General features: G+C 33.7%; 3 protein-coding genes across 8 annotated transcripts; 2 read left to right on the top strand and 1 right to left on the bottom strand.

The window, feature by feature from the left end:
* The first annotated feature begins 376 nt into the window (after positions 1–376).
* Positions 377–1,921, top strand: LOC117924850 (transcription factor bHLH146). Of its 2 annotated transcripts, none has more exons than XM_034843556.1 (2): positions 377–565; positions 788–1,921. In XM_034843556.1, the coding sequence occupies exon 2, from the start codon at positions 809–811 to the stop codon at positions 1,397–1,399; it is 591 nt and encodes a 196-aa protein (XP_034699447.1). In that variant the 5' UTR covers positions 377–565; positions 788–808; the 3' UTR covers positions 1,400–1,921. The 2 variants fall into 2 exon arrangements, with proteins under 2 accessions (XP_034699447.1, XP_034699446.1); XM_034843555.1 differs by having other exon boundaries at positions 377–635.
* A 17,544-nt stretch (positions 1,922–19,465) lies between these two features.
* On the top strand, positions 19,466–23,172 carry LOC117925658 (nifU-like protein 3, chloroplastic). 5 transcript variants are annotated; one of them, XR_004653009.1, is made up of 6 exons: positions 19,466–19,695; positions 19,788–19,905; positions 21,276–21,574; positions 22,417–22,631; positions 22,727–22,785; positions 22,897–23,172. XR_004653009.1 is itself a non-coding variant. In XM_034844722.1 (5 exons), the coding sequence occupies exons 1-4, from the start codon at positions 19,594–19,596 to the stop codon at positions 22,609–22,611; spliced, it is 714 nt and encodes a 237-aa protein (XP_034700613.1). In that variant the 5' UTR covers positions 19,466–19,593; the 3' UTR covers positions 22,612–22,631; positions 22,727–22,810. The 5 variants fall into 5 exon arrangements, 1 of the variants encoding a protein (XP_034700613.1); XR_004653008.1 differs by having other exon boundaries at positions 22,886–23,172; XR_004653006.1 differs by having other exon boundaries at positions 22,727–22,797.
* A 236-nt stretch (positions 23,173–23,408) lies between these two features.
* On the bottom strand, positions 23,409–26,107 carry LOC117925656 (peroxidase 16). Its single transcript, XM_034844721.1, has 4 exons — positions 25,700–26,107; positions 25,186–25,383; positions 24,247–24,412; positions 23,409–24,006 (listed from the first exon to the last, which is right to left on the bottom strand). Exons 1-4 carry the CDS (start codon positions 25,907–25,909, stop codon positions 23,600–23,602), a joined length of 981 nt encoding a protein of 326 aa, XP_034700612.1. The 5' UTR covers positions 25,910–26,107; the 3' UTR covers positions 23,409–23,599.
* Positions 26,108–27,943: the final 1,836 nt, after the last annotated feature.

The raw sequence follows: 27,943 nt of genomic DNA, 5'->3' as shown, positions 1-27,943 counted from the left end.
AGTATGAGAAATGAGATGGTCTATAGGTAGAAAAGAGAGATGAAACGGTCTATAGTTAGGGGGGAGAGAGAGAGAGAGGGAGGATGTGAGAGCATGAGAGGCATGAGCTGGATGATTTGAAATGAGGGAAAAAGTAGGGAGAGAGAAGCAGAGGAGGAGAGAGAGATATGGAAAAAGAGTTAGTACTAATGTGAAGTCATGTGAGGGCATTTATAGTGGGGTTCTCTTGTCTTGTTTCCTAGCGGTTGCACATGGGAGAGACTCCCTCTTTTGGGTGTTGTGTAAAGCAAATATGCATGTGATGCCATGTGCCTCTCCCAACACACCAACCCCAACTCCCTCCCAAGGTTTATTGCCTCTTCTCTCCGTAATCTCCTCTCCTCTCTCTCTCTCTCTCTCTCCCTCTCCCTCTCTTTCACTCAAACACACGAGAACAATTATTGACTTTCCTTATCACTCCAATTATTTCCCATATCTCATGCCCTCTCTGGTGACCATGAAAAAACTTTGAGCTGTGATGAGATCCACAATTCCTTTGTTTAAAACCCCCCAGGTGCAACCCCAGGTGATTCCATATACAAAAACCTCTTCAACTACTTCTCTTCCATCTCTCAGCTCTCATTAGCTTCTTCAAGGTCCTCCCATGCCCAAACCCCCATCTCTCTCCTGTCCATTATTTAATTCTCACCTTTCTGTCCTCCTCCATTTGTTTTTTCAAATCCTTTGTCCTCTCCATAATCTTCTTGTTCTCGTTGTTTATTAATTTAAGTACTCTTCTTTCTCGCAGAATTGACCTTCATTTGCTTGGATGGATCAGCACAGGATTACTAAAAGGAGGCGTGTTTATTCCCTCCAGCCAAACACATTGCCACGTACGGTATTTGCAAAGAAGTATGTGAATCATTTAGTGCCAGCTCTGATAGATATCGGAAACAAGCCTGATTCAGACCAGAGGGAGGATCATGAGTTGGAGAAGCTCGTCCGCTATGAGGTTGATAAGGCATTGGTATCGTCCGCTGAAGGCTTTGCATGGAGCCGTGCCTTAAACGTTAAGCTTCAACGCGGCGGCCTCAATGTAGGTAGACTTCAAAATTCTTCCACTACTCCACAAACTCAAAAGGCATCGCTTCCGACCAAATTCTCTCCAAACCCTTATCCCAAACCTAGTCAGAAGGACTCGAAAAGGTCTAAAAGATTACAGTGTCTACCGAAACCAAAGAGAGGAGCGGGGACGGAAGGTGAAGAGGTGCAATTTAGGCAGCAGTTGACAAACCTAAGAACCCTTATGCCGGGTGGAAATGAGATGGGTGTAAATGAATTGCTGACAGAAGTGGGAAGCTACTTGGTGGCTTTGGAGCTGCAGGTGAATGTCCTAAGATGCCTTGTGGACACACAATGATTCTTTTTTTTTTTTGGTTTCTGCCCTAAGTTGATTAATTTCCACTGAGACATATTCTTTGTGGAAAGCAATATTATTGCACAGCATATTATAATCCGATCTTTTTCCATTGTTGTGATATGTAAATATAGCTGGACCTTCTCCTTTTGTGGAGAAAAAAAAAAGGGAAAAAAGGAAAATTTGCTTTTAGTTCAGTATTCATCATTCAGTGATGTGAGAAACCCATGGCTAACAGTTCAGAAAATCATGTAATTCGCCCTAGTGTGAGGCTGCTTTTCGCCTTTGTTGTACCTCAGATAGTATGATATTGTATTAAGATATCAATCTGTTACTCGGCTTCTCCAATGTTCAAAAGACGAAGGTAAATCTTACTCTAGATGCCGGCTCATTACGTGTGCTCAAAGGGATATATGCACTCACCCGTTGAAATGATACATGTACATATATGTGGATCAAACACAGTATGATATGTATATTGAACTCAAATTTTATAAGCTTAAGTTTTTAGAGGGAGGTTGTGAATTTGAGTCTCATTTCCGTAATTTGCATTTTCCCTATTTATTTGTTGGAAATGAATCAAATTAAATTCTATCTCTGTCTTTGCCTATTGGATATGAATTTAAATCCTAAAGGTTTTAGAAAAATTGGTAGTTAAACATGGAGTATTGAAAGAAGAAAGGATAGAAGATAATATGGACAAAGTTTCATGATCCTAAAAGGCTAGCCCTTAAAATTGATGAATGACAACCTTGGATGAGGGAGTATGATCCAAAAGTACTTTTCATAAGTTGGACAGTTTTAAGTATATATGTTTATGTTTCATCCAGTTCTGCTTTAAGTTTGGCAGTGCTGTGGTGTACTTAGAATCCAATGAGTTAGAGAGCCCCCTTTTTTGGTGCTTGACAGAAGGTGTGTGGCAAAGATGGAAGAGTTTTCTGAGGCTCAAAACAGTTGGGTAACTGTGGGAGTGGGCACCAAATAATCAGGTCACCATGAATGGAAAGATTCATCCATTTATGGTCCTTTCAATGATCAATTGAAATTACGAGAAGATTTATTTTCTTTTTGTTTTTTTGGAGGTACTTTTAAGATTGACCTTGTCATATATTAGTAGTAAATTTGGTTAGGTTGGGAAGTAACATGGTTTAAAGTGCATGGCTTGACTCGCATCCAGGCCAGTGGCCTAGGGCTCCTCCGTAATCCTAAACAACTTGCACAACGGATCTAAGTCTAGCTCCCCACCCTGGATAGGGTAGAACCCCCATGCGTCAAACCTAGTCCTATGCCCTAGACTAAGGTCATATATTAGTGGTAAATTGGTTAGGTTGGGAAAGTAACATGAGGTGCATGACTTGGCCAGCATCGACTAGGCCAGTGACCTAGGGCTCCTCCCTAATCCTAAACAACTTGCACAACGGATCTAAGTCTAGCTCCCCACCATGGATAGGGTAGAACCCCCATGCGTCAAACCTAGTCCTAAGCCTTAGAGTAGCCTCTTTGGCTTAGTTAGCTCATCCCAGGAAATGTTGGAATGACCGATTGTGAAGGGTGGCCTTAAGCCTATTAAAGATGGAAAGTGGTTTGAGGTCCTAATTAACCACAATTGTATGATTAATCATGATTAATACAACCAACCACGATCGATCCATCCAATCTCATCAAATCAACTTGGTTCGAGCATTCACCACTCAATCAAGGCTCTGCCCTTAAACCTTGGTTTCTACCACTCAATCATGGTTGATTGACCAAGGTTTGTGCACTAAGGAGTAAACAATGTTAAAAATATTAGTATCTATGAAAATATCAATTATCTGATTTTGCAAAAATATGGGCAAAACTTTTGATATATATTAGTGGAAATTTATGTAAAATTGGAAAAATGATGGAAATTGATAAATAAAAAAATTATATATAAATTTTGAATGAATATTTAAATATATAAAATTAATTATATATATATATATATATATATATATATATATATATATATATATATATATATAATAATAATTATTATTATTAATTAATTAATGTGAAGATAAAAATAATATTTTATTGTATTTCAATACTTGAAGATACAATAAATTATGTCTAATAACAAAATAATAATCCATACAGTTTGACATTAGAAGAATGATGTCACTTATTTATTCTTTAAAAATAAAACTCATTTTGTACATCATTACTCTTTTTATTTCCTTAAAAAATGACTTTTCCTTCTCATTCCTATATCATTTCCCTCCCATTTCTATAACCCCATCTATAAAGATTAGCCATAATATTCTCATCTTTCTTTCTTCTTCAAGATCTTTCATCTTTTTCTTTATTTTTGAATAGGGTTTTTATAGTTGTTTCTTGTTAGGGTTTTTTTATTATCGTTTTCTATTGCAATCTTTTACAATTGTTTATTGTTTGGGTGTTTTTTTTTTTAAAAAAAAATTATTTAAGCTTCAACATTAATGTTTATTGTTAGGGGGTCTTTTATGGTTGTTTTTAGTTGAGGTTTTGTGCAATTGTTTTTTGTTGGGATTTTGATGAAATTTTTTGCGATGGGATTTTGGTTAGGGTTCTTTACTGTCATTTTTAGTTGGGTTTTTATTTTTTATTTTTTATTTTTTATTTTTTATTTTTTGTGCAATTGTTTCTTATTAGGGTTATTCACAAATGCTTTCTATTAGGATATTGGTTAAGGTTTTTTACAATGGGATTTTAGTTGGTGGTTTTTTGTAGTGGGATTTTGTTTGTGTTTTTTTTTTTTCAATTGTTCTTATAGCTTTTTTCTATTGGGATTTTTTTGGAGTTTCATTTGAAGTTCTACAATGTGAAGATGATCTTAGAACTCCACAATCTTACATTTAAGTCCAAATAAAAACTTTAATTTAAAACGTAATTTTAATCACGTTTTTTTTAGATAAAATGGAAACTTAACCCAAACAAGTTCTTTTTAAATAAAACTTAAAAACATTACTTGATTATAATCAAGTTATTTGTACCTGAAAACCCTAGTTAAATTATTTGTAAATGAAAACTAACCATGGTATACTTCAGATTAACATTGTGCTTAAGAATTTAACCCTAATTAAGTTTTTTGTAACCAAACTTAACTCCAATGCAATTCAAGTGAACATTTTTTAAAGAATAATTAACTTTTGTTAAATTTGTAATAAATAAGATCCGAATTTAGAATTAATGAAAACTATAGGAAATAAAATTTAATCCAAATAAACATCTAGAATGAAAATGAGAATGATTTGTTTGAGAGATAAATAGTTACAAATTTTTATTTATTTATTTTTAAAAAGTGAATTTATAGATAAATGTGTTATCGAATAAAATGAATAGAATGAATAAAATGAGTGAGAAAAGGATGTTTTTAGGGGCAAATAAAATAAAGAGGGGTAAAAATGTCCAAAATAAATCATTTCTCAATAAAATTAAAGGAAGTTGTCAATTTTACAATTTGATAATTATTAAAGGAAGGCACATAACTCTTTAACAAAAGCTTTATTGTCACATCATTTTAGCTTTCTTTTATATATGGTTTTTGTTCTTGCTAATTTTAGACTTGTAAAAAAAATTAAATTTTAAAAGTAAATATTTTATACTATGATTTATCTTTATTGAAATTTGGTTAAATTCCATCAAGCTCTTAGTTTTTTATATCCTTTATATTGTAATAAAGTTCAAGTGAAGCATAAACTTACAAATAAAACTATAAATATACCTAAAAACTTATAAGTTTTGAACCAATTTTATATGTATAAATTTTGAGCTAATTTAAAAAAGGGAACCACTATGACTAATCAACATATTTGAAACCCTTTTAAAATGATTTGTAAAATATTTTGAGCTTGGGTTTTGCTTCAAAATTAAAGCCATCCATTTTCTAAGGATTATTGTTAATTTAAAAATGATATGAATGAGTAGGAAATATGTTTAACTGTAAGTACATAAAATATGACCCCTAGTGTACCAATTTTAATCTTATATAAGTTCCCAAGGAGTCTTCAATTGCATCAAAGTCTTGATTGATTTGAATTTATCCATGCTTAGTACTTGAGTTGATTATATTTTTTAGAAATTAAAACCTTAAACTCAAATGAAACCATTAGTTTCTTAACTTTTGTGAAACCATGGTTTGGTTAATCTTGGTTTTGATGATAACAAAACAAGGTTTGAAACTAATGATTATATTTCAAACGTGATTAGACAAGAAGATTTTCGAAATGACAATTACAAAGACAAAATCAAATTAAAGAGATATCAATAAGAAGAAGAATACCTCAAGAGAAGTGTTTTTTTCAAGACCTAAGTTTCATAGGATTTCTTTGTAAGGTTGTTGGTGCACTAGGTTTTTCATGCATTACATTATTAATTTATGCACCAAAATCATCCAAAAGTAATTTTGTTTTAAAATCAAATGATTTCATGTTTTCAACAAAAACCTTGTGTCAAATGTTTTCTAAACTTATTTAAAAGGTTTTAAGTTGAAAAGAATGGTTGTTGAGCAAAAAAGGGTTCAACCGGTTAAACTGGATGAGGAACCAATCGACCTATTCAATTCAACTGATCGAAAGGTGCAAAAATGTTATGCTTATTGTTAACCTGTTGTCGTTGGGGGTTCGATCGGTTGAACTAAACAAGTCAACCAGCTCCTCATCCAGTTCAATCGGTTGAGCCGTTTTTGGCTCAACAACCATTATTTTCAACTTAAAATCTTTTAAACAAGTTTGAAAAACATTTGACACAAGGTTTTAATTGAAAACATGAAATCATCCAATTTTAAAGTATTTTAAAACTAAAGTACTTTTAAATGATTTTGGTGCATAAATTAATAATGTAATGCATTAAAAACTCAGTGCACCAATAACCTTACAAAAAGATCCTATGAAGCTTAGGTCTTGAAAAAAACACTTCTATTTGAGGTCTTCTTCTTCTTATTAATTTCTCTTTTGTTTGATTTTGTCTTTATGATTGCCACTTTTCAATTGCACATAAAGTAAGAGAGTAAGGAATAGAGAATGCAAACACAAGATTTTTATAGTGGTTTGGTACAACCCGACCTACGTCCACTCTCATCTAACTTTAATCCCAAGTTTGAAGTTCCACTAATTCAAGACTTCCAACCCAAGCCTTCAAACAATACAATTGGATTATGGTTTTAATCAATCTTTTTGGACTTTTGGCTCCAAACACCCTTTACAATCTCTAAGAGATACCTCACTCTTGAACAACCCCTCAAGTGATACCCCACACTTGAGACTCCTTAAGTGATACCTCACACTTAGACTTTTCTTCTCAAAGATTTACAAATGAAAATAGAAAATATTCTCATAAAATCCTAATACAAAACTTTAGTCACAAATGTACAAGAAAAACTAGAATTGAAAGATGCACTAATGATATGCAAGCTTTAGAATAATTGTGCACTCAAAAACGCTCTCCTAAGGCTTAAATATATTCAAAAAATGTTTAAGAATGTTAAGCTCTTAAAACAATGAAGATTGGAGCCTTTTTATAGAGGAAAAATATCAAACTAGTCATTGGGGGTTCGATCAATTGACTAGCCATTAGCATTTAGTGCTTGGCAGGTGACTGTTGGATATCGATCGCCCTTTGACCGAACCTTAAACAATTGAGGTTCAACATTGACCAGTTGAGGTTTAACTTTGACCAATTAAACAAGCGTTTTGGAAGAGAGATAAAGTTTTTGCACTCTTCGACTGATTGAGTTGAACATATTGACTGGTTCCTCATTTAGTTCAACCAGTTGAGCCGTTTTTGGCTCAATAACTATTATTTGGAGGGAAAATACCAAACTAACCATTGGGGATTCGATCGGTCAAGTTGGGAGTTGACCAGTTGACTAGTCGTTAGTATTTAATGCTTGATAGGTAACTGTTGGACCTTGACAGGTTGAGGTTCAACCTTGACCAATAAGTATTTTGGAAGAAAAAGAAGGTTTTTGCACCATTCAATTGGTTGAGCTAAATAAGTTGACCAATTCCTTATCCGGTTCAATTGATTGAGCCATTTTTTTCTCAACCTTGATCGATCGAGGTTGAACCTCAACCCGTCGAGGTTCAATCAAGAGGCGGTCGAGGTCCAACGATCACCTATCAAGCATTAAATGCTAATGACTAGTCAACCAGTTGACCCTCAACTCAACTGGTCAAACCCCTAATGACTAGTTTGACATTTTTCCTCTATAAAAAGGCTTCAATCTTCATTGTTTCAAGAGTTTAACCTTCCTAAATATTTCGTAAATATATTTGAGCTTTAAAAGAATGTTTTTTAGTGCATCATTGTTCTAAAACTTGCATATCATTAGTGCACCTTTCAATCCTAGTTTTTCTTGTATATTTGAGTCTAAAGTTTTATACTAAGATTTTGTGAGAATATTTCCTATCTTCTTTTGTAAATCTTTGAGAAGAAAAGTCTAAGTGTAAGGTATCAAAAAAACAGTCTCAAGTGTGGGGTATCACTTGAGGGGTTGTTCAAGAGTGATGTATCTCTTGGAGATGGTAAAGGGGGCTTGGAGCTGAAAGTCAAAGAAGGTTTATTAGAACCATAATCCAATTGTATTACTTGAAGGCTCGGGTTAGAAGTCTTGAATTAGTGGAACCTCAAACTTGGGATTGAAGTTAGGGAAGAGTAGACGTAGGCCAGGTTGCGCCAAACCACTATAAAAATCTTATGTTTGCATTCTCTCGTCTCTACTCTTTTCCCTACTATATTACTTTATATGCAATTGTATTTATGTTGTTTTATTATATATTTGCATATAATTGTCTCGTGCATTCACATAATTTTAATTTAGAAAAAGAGACCATCACTCCATTCACCACAACCCCCCCTCCCATTCCCCCAAGGTGATTACCTTAGGTCGGATTAGTCTAATTTTTCTAACAACCTTGTTTTATTATTGTCATAACACAATTTGGGGAAATCTTGGGTTAATAATCGGTTTTATACTGACCATGGTCATGTTAAAGGCTCTACAAATGAGGCTTAAGTAAGTAGACTTTGAGTGTAAATGTATAACAAAGTAATCACATAATAAAATACATATTTTAGTCATAATTAAGCTTGAAAAGTGAGCAATAGGAACTTAATGGCATATAATGTAGTTAGATGGACAATTGCGCAAAATTAGAGAAAAATAACATTGGATGCTTGAACATCCAACAAAGGATTCTCAAGCATGTCCTAGGGTGCTCAAGCGCTACCTTTGAGAATACTCACTAAGTACGATGTTGTACTTAACCACCACTTTCATATAGCCTACATTAAAAGCCTCTTGAGCCTGAGCCTCTACTTTATCAATATATTGATGTTTCAATTCATCTAGTTGTTTCACTTATTCTCCTTCAACCAATAGGAGTTTTTCCTCCATAAGCTTGAATTTTGAATGGGTCATCTTTAACTCTCGTTCATAATCTCACTTCTTAGCCAACAAAGCCTTCTCTGTTTTTTTCTCATTCTCTCTATAGGGATACCCTAAATTTCTCTGTTCTCTATCTTAGGCTCAAGTTAGGTGCACAAAACTAATTCTAGGGCTTCTAGATTCTAACAACAAAAGCAAATATATGATTTTTAACAATCAAGGATTAGAAAAACAATGTTATAGATGTTTTTACTTAGATCTAGATGTTCCCAAGTCAATTTCTTATGGTGAATAGCATGTTTGAATACTCTAGATGTCTCGTACACCCAAGGTCTTCTGTCCAATGACCTTGACACTCAAAATAATGGGTTTTTTCAGAGGAAGGATGCATTGGTTCTTTCTTTTTAAAGGTGGAAGAATACCAAAGTATCTTAGAAATCTTAACCCCTAAGGGGGTATTCATAGGGTTCCCCTATTAGGCTTTAGTAACTCAAGCCAACATGGGCTTGGGTCACTTAATCTAGCCAAACTAAGTTCTAATTGATTAATTAATTATATAGGGTCATTTAATTAATAAATTAACCCAATTTAAAGACCTTATTCATTGTCCCTTGTGCAATATTGTGTAATTACCTAAATTTCCTTATGCACAAGAGTAAACCTAAAGTCAATCAAACTCTTATAAATAGTGTCATCATGATATTGAACTTAGAGCGAGGACCACTAGGATGCATAAGAGTATTAGCTCCTTTAGAATCCAATTCTGAAGTTGATTCAATATTTTACTAATATGAATCAACTACACTTTAGTACTCTATGTAAATGAGAACGAGACAAAGCTTAGGTTCATGATTTACTATCCACTGCATGAAGATTTCCTATGAACTAATATTCATAATATAATAAAGTAGTACTATCACCTATCGAGATTACATTTCCAATCCTTGAGTTATAGATCTCATTTATTATGTGATCAATTGATACATTGTAGTTCCAAGGAGCATATGTCAAATTTCCACTAAATGAAATATTATGGTCATAATCTTCTATATCACATGTCCTTTAGATCACTTAAGAGAACACACTATCACTAAGGATGACAATTTTTTGGGCTAATCAGGTAACCCGCCCCACCTCGCCCCTATTGGGACGTGTATAAAATATAATAAACGGGTATAGGTTGGGTATGAGAATATTTTAAAAACTCGAATCGGGTTTGGGACGGGTATGGATTTTGTTCCAACTCGCCCCGTCCCACCCTGAATATACATTTACAAAATTACCCTTCAACAACTACTAAAATGTAAAAAAAAAAACTCCATATATATATACTTCATTCTTTCTCATTTGCCCTCATTCTTGCCCTAATTCTAACGGCCGCCCCTCCTTCTTCTTCTTCTTCTAATACAATGGTCTTTCATTCTTCCCAACCCTAATTCCGACAGCCGCTTCTTCTTCTTCCCGACATCTGCTTCTTCTTCTTCTTCCTCTGATACACTGCTTGAAACCCTATTTTCAGGATCAATACTACTTTTTCTTCCTCCCTCACACCAACTAAAATACTCTGAAATCAAGTCCATCTTGTTCTTGGTTTAGCCTCAGAGCCCAAAACCTCTCTTTCGCAACATGAAACTAGTCACGGGCTTCGATCTCCTTGCCCTAAATATGTGCAACACAATCATTTAGAGCATCTTGAAGTCTTTGTCCGATAGCACACACATAAAAGGAACGCGACAACCTTTGAAGTAGTGGATTTGATGAAGTCTTGGTTCAAAGATTGGCTTGAAGAGGGAATCACATCCATGACTGATATTGACCCATTTTCTTATTTGGTTCAGTTTTCATTCTATTCTCTTGAAAATGGTTCAGATGTTTTTTCTTTTTTGTGTTTTGCATTAATTTTGAATCATTTAAGCTAACTATGAGCTTAAAATTATTTATTGTTGTGGTGTTAATTTCAATTTCGATATTATTTTGTCATATTTGGTATATTATCATAATCAGTGAAAGGAAAGTGTATTTTAAGTATGACATTTGCCAGTTAGGGTTAGGGCTAATGGACATTCGGGACGGGGCGGGGATGGGGTTATTAATTCTTCTGTTAACGGGGATGGGAAACAATCAACCTGCCCCGACGCGGGTTTATGACGGGAATGGGAAATAATTGTATAATCGGTTGCGGGAATGAGATGGGAATGACCCGTCCCAAACCCGCCCCATTGCCATTCCTAACTATCACAATCCATGAGATATCATCGTACCTCTATAGAGAATACATATTGTCACAAGCCTCTATCTATAGTGACCTAATTCATATGGATATGTGACCACTTTAAGGTCTCTCACTCATAAATTAAAATCTCATGTTGACTATAGCACAAACTCAATATTCTCTCAATGTTGAGAGTCCATGCAATATAGTAGTTTGGTGAATTATGACAACTGATAGTATGTGCATCACATATATTAGTGCACTCACCATGGGAAAACTATCTCGATGATCAAGATAATTCATCTCTCAAATTATAAGGTTAATTTCTACTGGATTACCCAAATCCATGAACCAATTGTAAACTACTTATCACTCTGCAAGAAACCTATGAGTTGGATCTTCCGTGCAACTCTTAATGCACCTAAGTCATATACAATGCAAGTGATGTAGGCGTGTAAGCTCAAATAACCAATTAATGTAAATAAGATAATAAAAGGAAACTAAGAAACATAAATAAATAAATTTATAAATGAATCTCAATCTATTACATGATGTCATACTTTTTCAGCCTTAATCCCAACACTGTCAACCTTTTCTAGGATCGATTTTAAAGTATACTAAGATTTTTGCAATATTTTCTCAATGTTAGGCACCTATGCTAAAGTATCAACACATTGGGCACATATTTTTGTAGCCAAATCCCGAAGTGCCTCATAATTCTTCAGTTTGTCTTGCATAAAATGATAATAACGATTGAGATATGTTGAAGCTAACTAGATTTACAACATATCACCATATTAAGAAATGAACATCAAGAACAAAAAACAACTAATATGTGAAGTGACTTATAATGAAGAAAATATTGTTAGTAGATAAACAAGCCAATGACTCTATGACATGAGCGTTTCATTCGTCTATCACGTCCTAAATAAGCGTCCATACAACACAGTTAAGGGCATGGGATGACAAAGACAATGCACTTCTTAGTAAAGAGAAGAGATTAGAGACTACGAAAGGCGAAATACCTTCCTCCAAAAAATAGTGAAGGTCCAAAGCATAGCCTCTAATGAGCACTCTTGACTCGCTTTGTTTGCAGAAGATGAGATAAATATTGATTTTAAAAGATTTTTAGAACTTGATAAAAGGCAAGTAATTTCATGGCTCCCTTCCTATGATACTATAGAGCTTGAAGAAAGGAAACGAGTTGGATGCTTGGTCGAAGGACCTTCATCGCCACAAATACTTGGAGGACATTTATTTTTAAGATGAAAAACTAGTCTAGAAATAATATTAGGAATGCATTAATCTGAAGAGCTCATGTATGGGGCACTTATTAAAGTCTCAATCTAGATTGATCATGGGAATGTTAACACAAGGCAGAGATGACACCATGAAATCAACAACTTGATTTCTCCAAGCCGCATCTATAACCAAAATCTTCTACTATCTAGTTTGACAAAGAACTCCTTTAACTCGTTTCCTCTCTCTCTTTCTACATGCTCTTCTTCTCGAGCTAGAGACTAAGATTTCTTCACCCTTAAGTATCCCAATAAATCATCGATCACTTTGTGAACATAAATGTCATATCTCCTCATGGATGACTAAATACGATGGATCTTTTAAACACAAAAAAGCCCTCTTGGCCAATATTGATTACAAATTATTAGGAGTTAGCAAAGAATGAAAAAATCTTTTATCATTGCTAAGGTGAAACACCCAATTAACCTTGTTGAAATTATTGAGAGGAAGTCACTATACCAATCTACCTCTTCAACTCATACTGAACCATAAAAAACCATAAGTTAGATTTAATAAATCAAAATTATGCAAACAGATAATAAAGACTAGACGCAAACCTAAATTTCAGAGAGAATAGTTTGGAGAGTTGTGGACCCGCATTTTTCACGTGCGTTCCCACTCGATCGGCGAGACTCGCTTTTTATTTGTGAAAAATTAATTTTTAGAAAATTCGGAGTCGCCACTTATTTTATTTTTATTTTAAAGGGAAAATAAAACAAAAAAGAAAAACCCTAAAAAGTGACTCCATAGTTTTGGAAAAAGCATGTCTTTGAGAAACCCGAGTCTTGGTCCGGGGATCAGGTTACTTATTGGGAAGGTACCTCTAGGAGGTAACACCCCTCTAAGCCCTAAAAAGGTCTCTACTGACTAAGTTGAGGGAAACGTGGCAATTAATCGGTTAATTATGGATACCTAAGTAAGCTAGGTGGTTCCAAAAAAAAAATAGCATGCCAAACAAGATCAAATCATAATAAAGGAAGGTTAAGATGCGTACCCGGACCGCTTCTCAAGCGCTATCATAAAACATTGATGGTTAATTTAAACAATATATCATCCAGCATGTATTTTATTAGAAATAATCAAACAATGAAACATGTATATCAGAACACTCAAGCATTATTAGACATAAGCATTATTTCACAATGACAAGCATATTCACAGAATTCAGAAAGTAGGTGATAGAGGACATACCTGGATAGCATAGATAATTTGTAACATGCTTCCTCAAGTTGTAAGGGGTTAGATAACAAATAATAAAATATATAAATCCTAGCATGCTCGTTATCTAATTAGTATAGCAAAAGTGATCAAAGTATACACAATCATCAATTATCACATACATCTTGTATATAATTCCTAAAAAAAATAGATAGACATGATTTCAACAAGTGTCAAATGTGGCAACAAAAATAAATTTTGAAAAGATTTTCTTATGTAGGGGTTTCACCAATTCCCCAATTGATATACACGAATTTAGCCTAGAATTATCCCATTTATTTGGGACCACAAGCTTTGATTCGTGTTTTATTCAAAACTCTAATTTTATTTGAAAGATGTGAACCAATCAAAACATGGTTGCACATTATTTTAAAAAATGAGATTTTGATCCTAAGAACTCTAAACGAATTTTTGAAATGGATTTTTAAGGAAAATGAGATTTTGAGAATAGTGTTGTATTTTAAAAATAAAAAGAAATTAATTTGAAAGCAATAAAGTGTATGAATCAAAATACCAAGCAAAACAAAAGAGAACAGAATCACAAAGTAGAATTTTTGACAACCAAGAAAATTGAAGGTGAGAATGGAGGCTAATCTTCATGAGTTTCCAAAAGCCTCAGAAAAAGAAATCAAATTAAGTGAAGGATCAGTAAAGCAACAAGCAAAGCATTCTAGATTAGACAAACTAACAAGGTATCGATTCATGAACTAACCGCTAGGATTTTAAAAGCATATAAATTTAGATAAGGGTGATCAGGATCTAACATTAATGATTTTGAAACAAAAACTAAAAATGGATCAATTCAGGTAAAGAACTAAAATTATAGAAGTACCTAAACTAATTAAAACGATTTTGACTAAATTAAACTAAAAACATGAACTTTCAAACATAGAATTAATTTTACTAATGAACTACAATTATAAAAGTGCTTAAACTAATTAAAATGAGCCAAACTAAATCAAAGCAAACTAAAGATATATACTTTCAAGCATAAAATTAATTTTATTGATGAACCAAAAATTATAAAAGTGTCTAAACTAAATAGATGAATTAAATTAAATCAAAGTACACTAAAAACATGAACTTTTAAATAAAGAATCAATTTTATCAATAAATAAATAAAACTATAAAAACACATAAACTAATTAAAAGGAACCAAATTAAATCAAAGAATACTAAAAATATGAACTTCCAAACATGAAATCAATCTTATTAATAACTAAAACTATAAAAACACCTAGAATAATGAATATAAATTATTAAATCAAAGCAAACTAAAAAAAAACTGAAACTTTCAAACATGGGATCAATTTTTATTAATGAACTAAACTATAAAAAATATCTAAACTAACTATAATGAATCAAATTAAATTAAAGTAACCTAAACACGCAAACTTTCAAACATAACATCAATTTTATCAATGAACTAAAACTATAAATGTATTTGAACTAAATAGATGAATTAAACTAAATCAAAAGTAAACTAAAGACATGAACTTTTAAATATAGAATCAATTTTATTAATGAACTAAAATTATAAAAATGCTTAAACCTAAAGTAAAATAAAAAACTAACAAAAATGATTTTTAAAACCAAATCTCTAACCTATAGAATCAATTTTAATTATAATTAAATAAATTACAAAGCATTAAATTGGTTACAAATGAATAAATAAACAATCAATAATTAAATGAATCAAAACCACATCAAATAAAGATTAAAATATGTATTTATTTTTTTCAAGTAAAGCTACCTAAAATCATATTTTATGAATTTAATATAATACATTAAAACTAACCTTTAACGTGATGAATAAAAAAAAATTAAACAAATGTGAGATTGTATTGCCATATTAAAACAAACACATGTTGAAGCTAATAAACATATCAACCCACTCACCCAATATAATAATCCAAATTGAAAATGGTACACCAAATATAATAACTAAAGCAATTAAACCAAAAAGTAGTATTCTTGTTGCCGTATTAAAGAAAACGTACTGGACCATAAAACATTCAACCCAATATAATAATCTAAATAGGAATCAAACCAGACTTTTATATTTTTTTTAAAGCAACACAACATAAAAACCAAACTTACCCAGCGGCTAAGTGCGTGGACTGTTCTTCCCAAAGTGGCAGTCGTGTAAGTGGATCTCCTTCAGGTGGAGGTGCGTGTTGAAGGTGCTTCCGGAGATGTGCGGCTGGTATGGCGCAGGGTGCAGCCGTGACACTTGCAGTGTAAGATCATGCTCCGCAACCTGATATGGAGCCGTTTCGATGAAAAGCAGATGCGCGGACTAATGATGAATGCAACCCGTGGAGATGAAGATTTGATGCGTAGACTACTCTCAGCGAGAAACCCGTGTTCAACCGGCTGATGGTTCTCTTCTCCAAGATGCGAATTTCCCCTGGACTCCCCTGTAGATGGCAGGCCTGTGTATGTGTTCCCACCACCGTGTGGCTGCAACTTCTTCCTTTGTTTGCAGAGTGCTCCCCCTTTCCAGAAAACCTCAGTCGATCCTCTTTTCTCCTTCCTCTCTCCAATGCGTCCTCTTACCTCAAAAAAAGAATCTCCCTCCCACCAAAAAAAAGCTCCCAGAAAAAAAAGTCTATTCTCTCTGTCCTCTCTAGAATATCCTCCTTCCTTCATCACGCTTCACTCTTTCCTTTTCCCTATACGTGCTTTCTATATCAAAACCAGCCACCTTCCTTTCTCTATAGAGCGCTCTGTCTCCTCCCAAAATCAGCGCAATACCTTTTAAAAAAACTCGTTCTGTATCTTCCCCGAAAATGAGATCAATTCTTTCACGCGCCTCTCATTCATCTTCTCCACGTGCTAAAAAATCCTTTTCCTTTTCCTTTTCCAAGTCCAGGATCTCTTTTTTCCGCTTATTGACTCCACCAACATGGGAAGACAACTCACCAGAACTCTCTCTTCTCTGAACATAGCCCACATTTCGTCCCTATACATGCTGCATTTTTATTTTTATTTTTTTTTTTTTCAGGCCAAACCGTTTTGGTAATTCACCTTTCCCAAAAAAAATTCACATCCCTTCTAATCAGTTTCTCAAGAATCCGCTAAAAAGTTCTTCCTTCTAGACTTGCTCCAATAGTCGTCCATTTGGTAGGTTTCCTGCATAAACATGAAATTATTAGATTTAATAAATAAATAAATAAAAACTCATTTCATGCAATTATAAAATAAAATAAATAAACAAAATACAAATAATAATAATAATAACAATAATAAATCAAAACTTACTTAATCTTAAAAGCAATCAACAAAATAAATAAATAAAGAAAAAAAAACAAGAAAACAAATCTAAGTGAAACTAAACCTTGAAAAGTGTCTAAGTGGGCCTAAGGTGGTGCCTAATGGACCGAAGTCTAAATGGGTCTAAAGTGATGCCTAATGGGCCAAGTGTACCTAAATGGACCTATGGTTACCTAAACGGGCCTAAAGTGTCGAAATGGGCCTAGGATGGTGCCTAATGGGCTTAAAGGGCCTAAGTAGGCCTAGGGTGGTGCTTAAGTGTATCTAAGTCTAAATGGGCTACCAGGAGTCGCAATAGAGTTCGATAAATCCCTCAACCATAGTCCCAAAGGTGGCTTAGAGCAGATAGGCTATGCGAGTAATAATGGGCTGCCAGGGAGTTGCTGTAAAGGACATGTGCTAAGAGGACAAAATGGAGGGTTTACAAGAGTACTCTTGAGGAGTATTGTCTGTACACCAAAAGTTAAGTTCACATCTTTTGGTCATTTTGCAACTCATCTCATCACTACCTAAATCATATGAACTTACCTCTAAATTGGAATATATAACCTAACCCTTAATAGGCTCTATTGACTCTCATTCAAGCTAAGCAGATCCAAATGATTATGATGAATTTAACAAAGACATTTAAGAGAGGAGTACCACCTATAATGAACCTATACAAAGAAAGTGATTTAGCACCCTAAAGCCATTAGTATTAAGGAAAGATTCATAGTACATGAACCTGTGCACTAAGAACAATTGAGATAAAAAAAAAAAAAAACAAAGGAATAGTTAAAAACAACTAAAAAAAAACCCATATGCAATGAGGGTAGAACCTCAACTAAAGAAATGCAATGCATCATGAAAATCACATAACTTCTAAATGAAAGCCATGAACTTCAAAAAGAAAATCATAAAATAGAGAAAATGACAAAACGAAAGACTCACTAAATCTACAGAGCATGTATTTCTAAGAGTAGAACCACGTATAAACAAGGAGATAAGAAACTTATTTTCTCCAAATTCTTGAGTAGCAAAAAATGAGCACAATAACTAAAAATTAAGAGTCGTAAGGAAACTCAAAAGACAATGTTGGCCCATGCCCATTGGCAAAAACATAAGAGATAGTTCCTTTCTCTTCTTTCAAAAAACATTAAATAATCCTAATGCAACGAAAGCTACTCCTACCATGTGTCAGCAGAGGCAACACACAACATCCAGTACAAAAGTTAAAGCTTGTGTACTTTCCTGCTCAAAAAAAGAGAAGAAAACAAAGCGTCTTTTCTAAGCACAAAATGGGGCAAGTGAAGTGGACGAGCTAAGGTACATGTAGATCTAGAGATCATCACGAACCTCCCACATTCATATATGAAGTGGACTAACTAAGGTACGTGTTGTGTAAAGGCAAAGATCCCGAACTCTTACAATCATAACTCTTACTCCACAAAAGACAAAAATAAAATAAAAAATTGTTGATAGATTCTTTTAGTTATTATTTTGGCTAATAAAAAAATGACACATGTGAAGAGGATGGAATAAATAGAACAAGAGGAAAATGAGAGAGGGGGGTGAAAATTCAATGACACCAATAGTTGCATTGAAAACTCTACAAAGAGGGCTCAAGTAAGTAGACTTTTGAGTTTGAATATATAACAAAGTAATCACATAATAAAATACATGTTTTAGTCATAATTCAACTTGGACGGAGCAATGGGCACTTGAAAGCACATGAGGTGATTGAACAAACAATTGCACAAAATTAGAGAAAAATAACATTGGATGCCTTGAACATCCAATAAGGGATTCTCAAGCATGTCCTATGGTGCTCAAGCGCTATCTTTGGGAGTACTCAAGCACCCCACAATTTTTATCCCAACTTTTTAAAAAAGAATCACGAATTTTTTTTATTTTTCTAAAAAAAGAGTTTTCCTTGACTAAAAGACTAAAAATATAAGGTCTAATATTGTTTCTTTTCTCACAAAAAAAAAAAAAAAAAAAAAACTACTTTTAAAGGAGCCTTGAAAATTTTTACAAACATCATTATTTTGTCCTACTTCCTAAATTCTCAAATCAAGATTTACCAAAAAAAAATTTAAAAATCCTCTCAAAAAGGAAAGATAGAGGTTAAGAATTCAAACCACTAAGCCTCAATGGTTCTAAGTTGGTCCATTTTGGAGCACAAAGGTACCTTATGTCACAAACGTGAAAAATAAGTGTAAGATGTTGGTTGATACAAGTCTAAAAAAATTAATAGCTTCTAAACTACGTAAAATTGTTTACTTTTTTTTTTTCTCATTCAATCGATTTTTTTGTGGTTGATATGCTTGTAGTTTTTGCATCTACAAGATTTAGGTAATCTTTGTTAGTATTTTACATACGTAGAAAGTAATAAAAACTATAAACAATAAATTGATTAAACCAAATTTATATAAAATTATGGTTTTAAAAAATTGAATATAAGGTGGACCAATTCCTTTAAGCATAATTCCAAGCCCAATTCAATTGGATTTTTTTTATTAACTCTTAGAACTTGGCCTTATACGTTTAAAGTTTGTCCAAAGTTGTCCTATTAAGAGTAGAGGTGGGTTGTAAGCATAATAATTTGCCCACCCAAACACCGGGTCGGGTCAACATGTGCAACGGTTGAGGACTGACTAGTTATTGCTATAACTGAAAAGAGGATAAGAAAACAGAGATTGGCAGATTTGGAAGCCACTTCTGTTGGCTTCAAATGGGTTTTCATTGCCTTTGATCAGCAGAAAGGACAGAAAAAACTAGGGTTTCCATTGCCTTTGATCAGTAGAAAGGACAGAAAAAACAATGGGCTTCACAGCATTCACACCATCCACAGCAGCCAACAACGTCAACTCATCTTTCCCTTCTTCATTATGGATCCCTTCTTCCCATTTATCCATCTCCAAGGTTCTCTCTTCAACCCCATATTCAATTTTTTTTTCCCCTTTTAGGATGAATTTGGACCAATGAAATGGTATATTCTCTATCTTTTTCTTCAGAAGCCCATCTCGGATTGCAGTGCTTTTTCTTCAAGGGACAACTCTTTTATGAGGGGTCAGTTTCAGAGCAGGCACTTGCTTGGGTGCTGTTCCAGACGAGTGCAGAGTAGAAGAGCAGGTGAGTGACGAGAAAATTTTGGTTTTTTAAGTTGATCAGAGGGAACCCCAGATGATTTTAGAACTGCAAATGTGTGCGATGATGGTAGATTTTCTATTTGTTTCTGGTGCTTCCTTATTGTGGTGCGTTTGGGTGTCAAGAATTGGAGGGAAATTTGAAACCTGGTGTATCTGAGTAAATCCCAGATGATTTTATAGTTTAAAAACCGTAATATGATAATAAAATTCTATATCTTATCATATTACGGTTTTTAAACTATAATTTGCTGGGTTTAGGGTTAAATTTGGCCCATCAGAGGGAACCCCAGATGAATTTGGGCTATCACAATTAATCCCAGATGATTTTAGCTGAATTAGAAACCACAATTTCGTGCCATGATGGGTAAATTTTCTATTTCCTGTACATTTTTCTTATGCTGCATTTGGATGTCAAGAAAATGGAGGAAAAGTTAAATTTTGTCCATTGGAGCAAACCCAGATGATTTAAGATGATTTAGAAACTATGAATTCATGCCATGATGATAATCGCTCTATTTTCTCTGCATTTTTCATTGCTTCTTTTGGATGACAAGAAAATAGAGGAAAAGTTAAATTTGGTCCATTAAAGTAAACCCCAGATCATGTAGACTGATTTTGAAACTGCAAATCCATGCCATGATGGTAGTGTTTCTATTCTTCTGTGCATTCTTCTTGTTTCTGGGGGCCAAGAAGGACAAGTGAAATTTGGATTTTAGAGCTATCTGAGATTGGAAATCTGAAATATTTCTTTTCTTACTTCTGTCAGACTTTTTGGCAATCCAAGAAGACTTTGATAGGTATCTGATGAAGAAAAAATTTATTAGTGATATTATTGAATTTCAAGAACAGGGCCAGACTGATACTCTCCCACCAAACTCACAGAACAGCTAGCTATCCTAACTAATTCCATATTTTCCGATTTAAGCTATTCCAGCCTGTACCAAGACTGTTACACAGCCTGTATAAGGACTGTTACAACTAACTGCCAGTTTGTAGTACACTTCTCTTCCCTTTTCTGGAATACACATAAACGTATGGGAGGCCTATCAGAATTATCCTTTTGTTGCTGAGACAATGTATTAAATTAAATTTTGAGTGTTCAGAGTCTTCATTTTTGGTACTGATAAACTGAGAACCTTTTCTCTACTAACCTAAGACATCCACTTGGCTTATTTAGGCAAGTTTTTCATTTTTTTTACAAACCTTAGGTTTAGTATAAGATTCAATATTTAATTTTATTTCATTTTTATTTTTGTTCAGTTTTCTCATTGACCAAACAGATGTCAATGCAACCTGAATAAATGAGAAAGTTTTGACGGGGCTGTGATGTTGGTGTGATTTCTAATTTTGAAGGAATTTTGGTTTTGCCGAGCTGTGTCTTTCCATTAACTGAAGAAAATGTTGAGAAGGTCTTGGATGAGGTGCGACCTGGGTTAATGGCTGATGGAGGAAATGTGGCTCTACATGAGATTGATGGCCTTGTTGTGGTACTAAAGCTACAAGGAGCATGTGGGTCTTGTCCAAGCTCAACAATGACACTAAAGATGGGAATTGAAACTAGACTTCGTGACAAGATCCCAGAAATTGAGGCAGTGGAACAAATCCTCGACACAGAGACTGGCCTGGAGTTAAATGAGGAAAATGTTGAGAAGGTTAGTCAATTGAATCTCTCTAATGCATGCTCCTTTTGTTTGTTGCACAAAGACATAATGTAATAAACTCTGGAATATATTTTCAAATGAAATTACAAACCCCTTGAAAAAGATGAATTTCATATGCATGAAACTTTTAACATTGGAAGATTCGGTAATCTCACAACTAGTACAAATGAGTGAGTTAATTTCTGTTTTATAGACTCTTTCCTACTAATATTTTTTTTTCGACTGTCTTGGGGACAATTGTCTGGAAACTAAGAAAGCAAAAGTTCTTGGGGAACCATACTAAATTTTCAATCCAAAGTGAATAAGAAGCAGATTTCATATTAGTATCATATTACCTAGTTGTTTGGAGATGAAGGAACTTAACTGTAGCCTCAGAGGATAGCACTTTCTTAGACCACGAATGGTTGTTTGTGATTTAATTTGATCATTTTCTTACCAATGTTTCCACCCTTGTTTCCATAGGGCTCCATTTGGGATGGGAAGGAAAATCCTGTCTGGTTTGTAGTGGGACATAGCAAGAAAATAGAAAATATAAGAGAGAAAAAGAAAGATTTTTGTGCATTTATAAACTCCTCTTTTCTGTTTAAAAGGGTTAAGATAATTGAGGTAAATGTGGAGAAGAAATTTATTAAGATCAAATTTGAATTTCACTCTTTCTTATTTCCTTTTATTTTCTCTTTGCTTGCAAAGTTTTCTAGTCTGAATATAATTAAATATTTTTTTTCTCATGGTACTCCAGCTGAATTTTTGTAATTATGATATCTCATACTGTGTTCATGGTTAATATGAAATGTAATTGTGATAACAATGGCTGAGGTTGGTTTGTCTTTCAGGTTCTTGCTGAGATTAGACCATACCTTGCTGGCACAGGTGGTGGGGTGCTCGAGCTTGTTCAGATCAACGATTATGTCGTCAAAGTTCGGCTCAGTGGACCTGCAGCTGGGGTTATGACTGTTCGGGTGGCTCTAACACAAAAATTGAGGGAAAAGATACCTGCCATTGCAGCTGTCCAGTTGATAGATGGATAAAATACTATGAAAAAACAGTTGTAAGTGTAAAGCAAGAATCTAGAAATGTAGTCTACCATCTCTTTTCATGAGAACAGCCACTTGTTTGGAAAAAAATAAAAAAGCATTATTTCAGGTACATATTTCGGATGAATCTGACTTAGTTCACATTCAATATGTAAGAAAAAGAGCAATGTAAGTATTGAGGTAATTCTTTCAATCTTCAAGAGGTGAGATAATTCATGGTGTTTCTTCTTTTAACTGTTAGCAATTCAGGATTCTAATCCCATTTCAGCATCCATGTAGGGTCCATGCTATTTCGATGTGGTCTAGAAGAAACACAATGGAATTCCTGTTTGAACTATGTTTATCAATTTGGTTGTACTTGGAGCTCGTGATAGCAGAGGCCAGGTACCATGTATGCGTACAGAAACACATAGTTCCAGTATTCTTCTCTTCCGGGTTGATCATTTTGTTTCTTCTTTTATACACCACTAAAGAATCTGATTAGTATGTGCTGCGATACTTATTTGTACTTCTCCAATCTGATGGATGACATTTCCACCTTGACCTTGTGATCTATTAGTATTAAGCAGCTAGCCAATAGGGTTGAAATACGAAACTGCACTTGGCCTAATGGCCCATTTTGTACAAATCTAGGAAAAGCACTAGCTATACAAGACCATGCCTGGAATTTTCCATATGGATCGGTTAGGTCAGGTTGACTTAACAACATCAAAGTGACTTAAGCTGTCTAAGCATTGTGCAGTTGTTTGGAAATCTCCTAATTCTGTGATACTAAACTGTCAAGCAACAACTTTAGACACTAAAACCCGAGTTTGGCATTGATCAATCCAATCCATAGAATCAAATTTCTTAAAATATTACAGAAGGATGACAAACCCTCTTATTGATTGTTCTGACAAAACTTGAAAAAACCAAATGCAATTTAGTTAGAAACCAAAAGAAAAACCCTACAATCTTCCTAAAATGAATCATGGGCTTCCTTCTAGTTCACGCTGGTGCAGTCATGCCTAATCTCGCCTTGGTTTCCAGTCTTCACCCCCACTCTTCCAAGCTTAGTGATAGCACTCACAAAAGCCCTCCCAAAAGCTGCATTGCTTGCTGCAAATTGGTTCACAGTAGGCCTTGATCTTGTGTCTGTAAACAGTGCCTGATCAGAGGTGAACAAACCCATACCCTTTTGAAGATTTTGGAAGTAGGCATTGTCAAAGGTCTGAGGCGTGGTCGGGTCCATGTTAATGGCAACTCTTGGGTCCACCCTTGTTGGGCACATCTGCCTCAGCTGCAGAGCATAGGTTGCATTGAGTGTTGGGTCAATTCTGTTTTGCTTGCTGAACCTGTAGATTCTCTTGAAGAAGCGACTGCAATGAGAGAACCCAATTGTGTGTGCACCTAATTTCAAAGGAGACAATGTTTTAGAAATCAGTGATGCCAGATTGACACTGATCTTCACTCTTATGTAACATGTCATTGTGTTAGGAAATATTCCAAAAAAAACTTATTATTTACCTGCATAGGACCCATTTAAATTTTAGAAAGTTTTTGAGGGTTAGTACGAAGGAAAAGATAACAAAAAGAAGAAATGGAAGAAATGTCAATAAAAAATAAAATAAAATAATGAATAGAGTTTACCTGATAGTGCAATCATATCTTTCTGGGTGAGACCATGAGAGGAAAACATGGTGTTAAGCTGGTCTAAGCTAAAATCAGGGTGAGGCAGCTTATGCTGAACACTTGCTTTTGTAGATATTCTTCCATCTCTTCTCCCCAGTTCCACTTTATAAGATGGCCCCCCTGCCTGCATTCCAATTTATGATTCCACCTACTATCATTAATTTCTCAGGCAAAAAAAAAAATGTTGCCTTCTCAAAATTCTTCACTAAAATCTCGAAACAATTCATTAAGTAGCATGAGATGTAATTTTGTGTAAAAAATTCAAAGCTTTTAGGCTGTGTATCTGTTTCTTTATTAGGTTTATTAAGCTACCAACTTTCCTAACTTAGGCAGTAGGCTCTAAAACCATATTAAGCTACCAATTTTCCTACAAACTTAAACTATTAAAATTTGGGCTTACAACATATACCAAGCTAACAAGGTTATACTATTGATCCTTAACAAGGAAATGCTTCACTTCCCATCTTTTCTTAGCACCTTAGTAAGTGGTTGGAGGCAATTGTATAGAAGAAAAAAATTATAAATTTCATAATTTCATTTTTTCTTTTTATCCAATGGCACTAAAATTTCTTAAGATAGCATTAATATTAAGGTTTTTCCTCTCCTAAAGCTAACTATTATATAAACATTTTATGACTACTTCAAAGAAGAGCCTAAAGTGAAGTGCACAAGGATGAGTTGAGTTTATAAAAATAGTAGTCAGTCACAAATGGGAGAAGATAGGATAATGGTAGTGGTTACCATGTTATGTGCTTTTAGCATTATTAAGCTTTCTATGCCTAAATTAATATTCAAAAAATAATAGTATAAAATAGGTAGAATGTTGAGTCAAAATCTTCTAGTATTTGTTAGCTTATATAAAAGAGAGAGACTTATAAAAGAAAGAAGGTGGTGTACCAATGCTACAACATCTCTAGTAGCCAAGGCAAGAATGTCTGCACATGAGACTTTGTTGGTGCATTTAGGATCACTGTCAACTGCTGCCTTGGCCTTAATCACTGTATCGAATCCATCTCCGGCCAGGGATATATCGTCCCCATGATCCTTCTCTGCACGACCATTTGGTGATGCTAGCATCACTGATGCATCACAACCCTAATAACAAGAAGGCAAAAACAAAGACTAAGACAGTTCGGATAATAGTAATGTATGGATGTCATTAGTTAAGTTATTAATAGACTTGAAAACTTAAGCTAGATAGAGAGGTTAAACAGATAGAACCTGGACTCTGATTCTATGTTAAAACCATTAGGTATTGAACCAACAATATATATATCAAATAGAGATTCAACGTTGGGAGTTGAATAACTTTAACATATATTGATTGTTGTTGGGTGATAGCCTATGATACTGAACCAACAATATATATCAAGCTGAATGACATTAACAGAAGTATCATTTTAATACAAACCCGAACAAAGCAATCATGGAAGAAAAGGCGGACAGTGGCGGGGGCGGTCACAAAGGTTTGCTGGAATTTCTTCTGGACAGCAGACCGAACTAGAGACTCAACATTAGGGCATGTGTCCTTGTAAAAATCCTGCCGGAGTTGAGCAGAAGCAGAGGAGAGGAGGAGGGAGAGAAGGAAGGATGAGAGGAGAATGAGGCTTGGGTTTGCCATGGCCTTGAAACTTTGTTGCAGTTTACCAGGGGATGAAGGTGTATTTATACTGAGGTTTTGGAGAATTTGAATAGGAATGTGGAATGGAATTGGTGGTGGAATCAAAACAACAGTCTGGCAATTGGTGACTGGATATTTCTTTGAGATTGAGATTGAAATGAGGTGGGTATTTGTATATTTTATCTACATGTTCTTGCAACTAAAGAATAGGTTGTGTGATACATAGGATAAGAAGTATGGAAATGACTTGGCTTGGGAAAGAGTGCATATATAGACATGTCTGTTTCTGAGTTGGTAGGATCACATGCTGATAATAATTGTAAAAGTTAGGGAACTTAAGCTAGCTTATCTTGATATATATATATGTAGTATTAAGTTCAAATCAATTTGATTGGTTGACTTTTGCCACTTGGATGATTAGAATTGTTTTTTTGTCTTAACGTTTAAATGAAAAATAAAGGATGATTATTTGTAAAAATAGGAAGGACAACCACAATTGAGAGCATCAAGTCAATTTTTTAGGTTTTTTAGGACTTTTGATGCTGAAAATTTCCCTCGAGAAGAAGTTTTTGACACTCAAAAATTATTGTAGAAGTAGAAGTTTTTTTTTTTTTTTTTTTTTTATTGATTTTATAGTTGGTAAATTATATTTAAAAAACATTTTTATTAAAATAAAGAAAATTTTAGATTTTTAAAATATTAATTAAATAAAAATGTATCTATGATATTGCATTTGATGGAATCTAAGATTTTTCTTACTTTTTCAAAACATAGATAAATCATATTAGAAAATATGAAACCAATAGCGGAGAATTATCCATATATTCTTAAAAGTTACATTTAAGTTTTAAATACGACATTTTGGCAATCAAAAAGCTTTTTCAAACAAAACCGATATATAAATGTGTTTTAAAACCTCAAAGAAGAAAGTATTTACATAAGGGTTTGCATGAAGAAGTACTTTTAAGAAATTAGCTTGATTAGTATTACCTTTGTATATATATATAACACTAAATCAAATATAAAAATATTTCATGAATGGGCATGGTCTTTGTTTGATGCTTATGCCAACCCCTAAAATGCCTTGATGATAAAGGTGCAATGGAAATGGCCAAGGTTTGTTGACCTAAACTTTAAACAAAGGGAAGAGCCATTGCCAGCTCACATGGTTGAGAACAATTTTTTAAGTAGTTTCTTTGTTGTTGCCCCATGTTTCTATTTGTTCTTTATTTTTTTGTTTTTATTTGTTTGAATTCAATCAAAACCCTAGTAGCCATCATGTGAAACCAATAGCATAAATCGTTGTTTATAAATGGATTAAAATGTAGGTTTAGGATTAAGTATATTCAAAGCATTATTCTGCACCGACACATCAATAAGATATTGGCATTGATGAAGTATGATGAGAAAATATGTTCATTTTTTTAGTTAAGATTTCGTTTTATTTTTTCATCAAGTAAAGGTTATTAGTCTCTTAATTTATCGATCAATTGGATCAAATTACAAAGAAATTGATTAAAACGTAAGATTAGCAATAGGGTGATGGAGTACTATTATGATAATTATTTATAGAAATAAAAATATCTATTTCAATCATTGACCCATGATTCATTCAAAACACGAAAGGAATGACCTTTCAACATATAAATTTATCAATTAAAAGGACAAGAACAACTCATATTCATGCATGTCTATTACAACCATACAATAATCCTTGCTTGAAATTTTAGATAGTAGTATGATATAATTATTAAAAACATATAAATAAGAAAATAAATTAAAATTTTTTTAATAATTAAACATTTTCAAATTCTTAATATTATATTGAATAGAGAATAAATTCAGAGAAATTATAATAATAATAATAACTTTATTTTTCTTCTTTCTAAGTACAAGGGGCGAAAAAAAAAGTGAAAGTTGTTCTTCCAACAATTTTGTTATCTGTTCCCCATGTTTGTTTCCATTATTTCCAATAGAACCTATAGAAAACATTTTAAAAAAAATTGATCATTGAAATTTTATTCTCCAAACAAG

Source organism: Vitis riparia, chromosome 11 (genome assembly GCF_004353265.1).
Source record: "Vitis riparia cultivar Riparia Gloire de Montpellier isolate 1030 chromosome 11, EGFV_Vit.rip_1.0, whole genome shotgun sequence".
Classification (NCBI taxonomy): Eukaryota; Viridiplantae; Streptophyta; class Magnoliopsida; order Vitales; family Vitaceae; genus Vitis; species Vitis riparia.
This window is presented reverse-complemented; position numbering and strand designations above follow the sequence as displayed.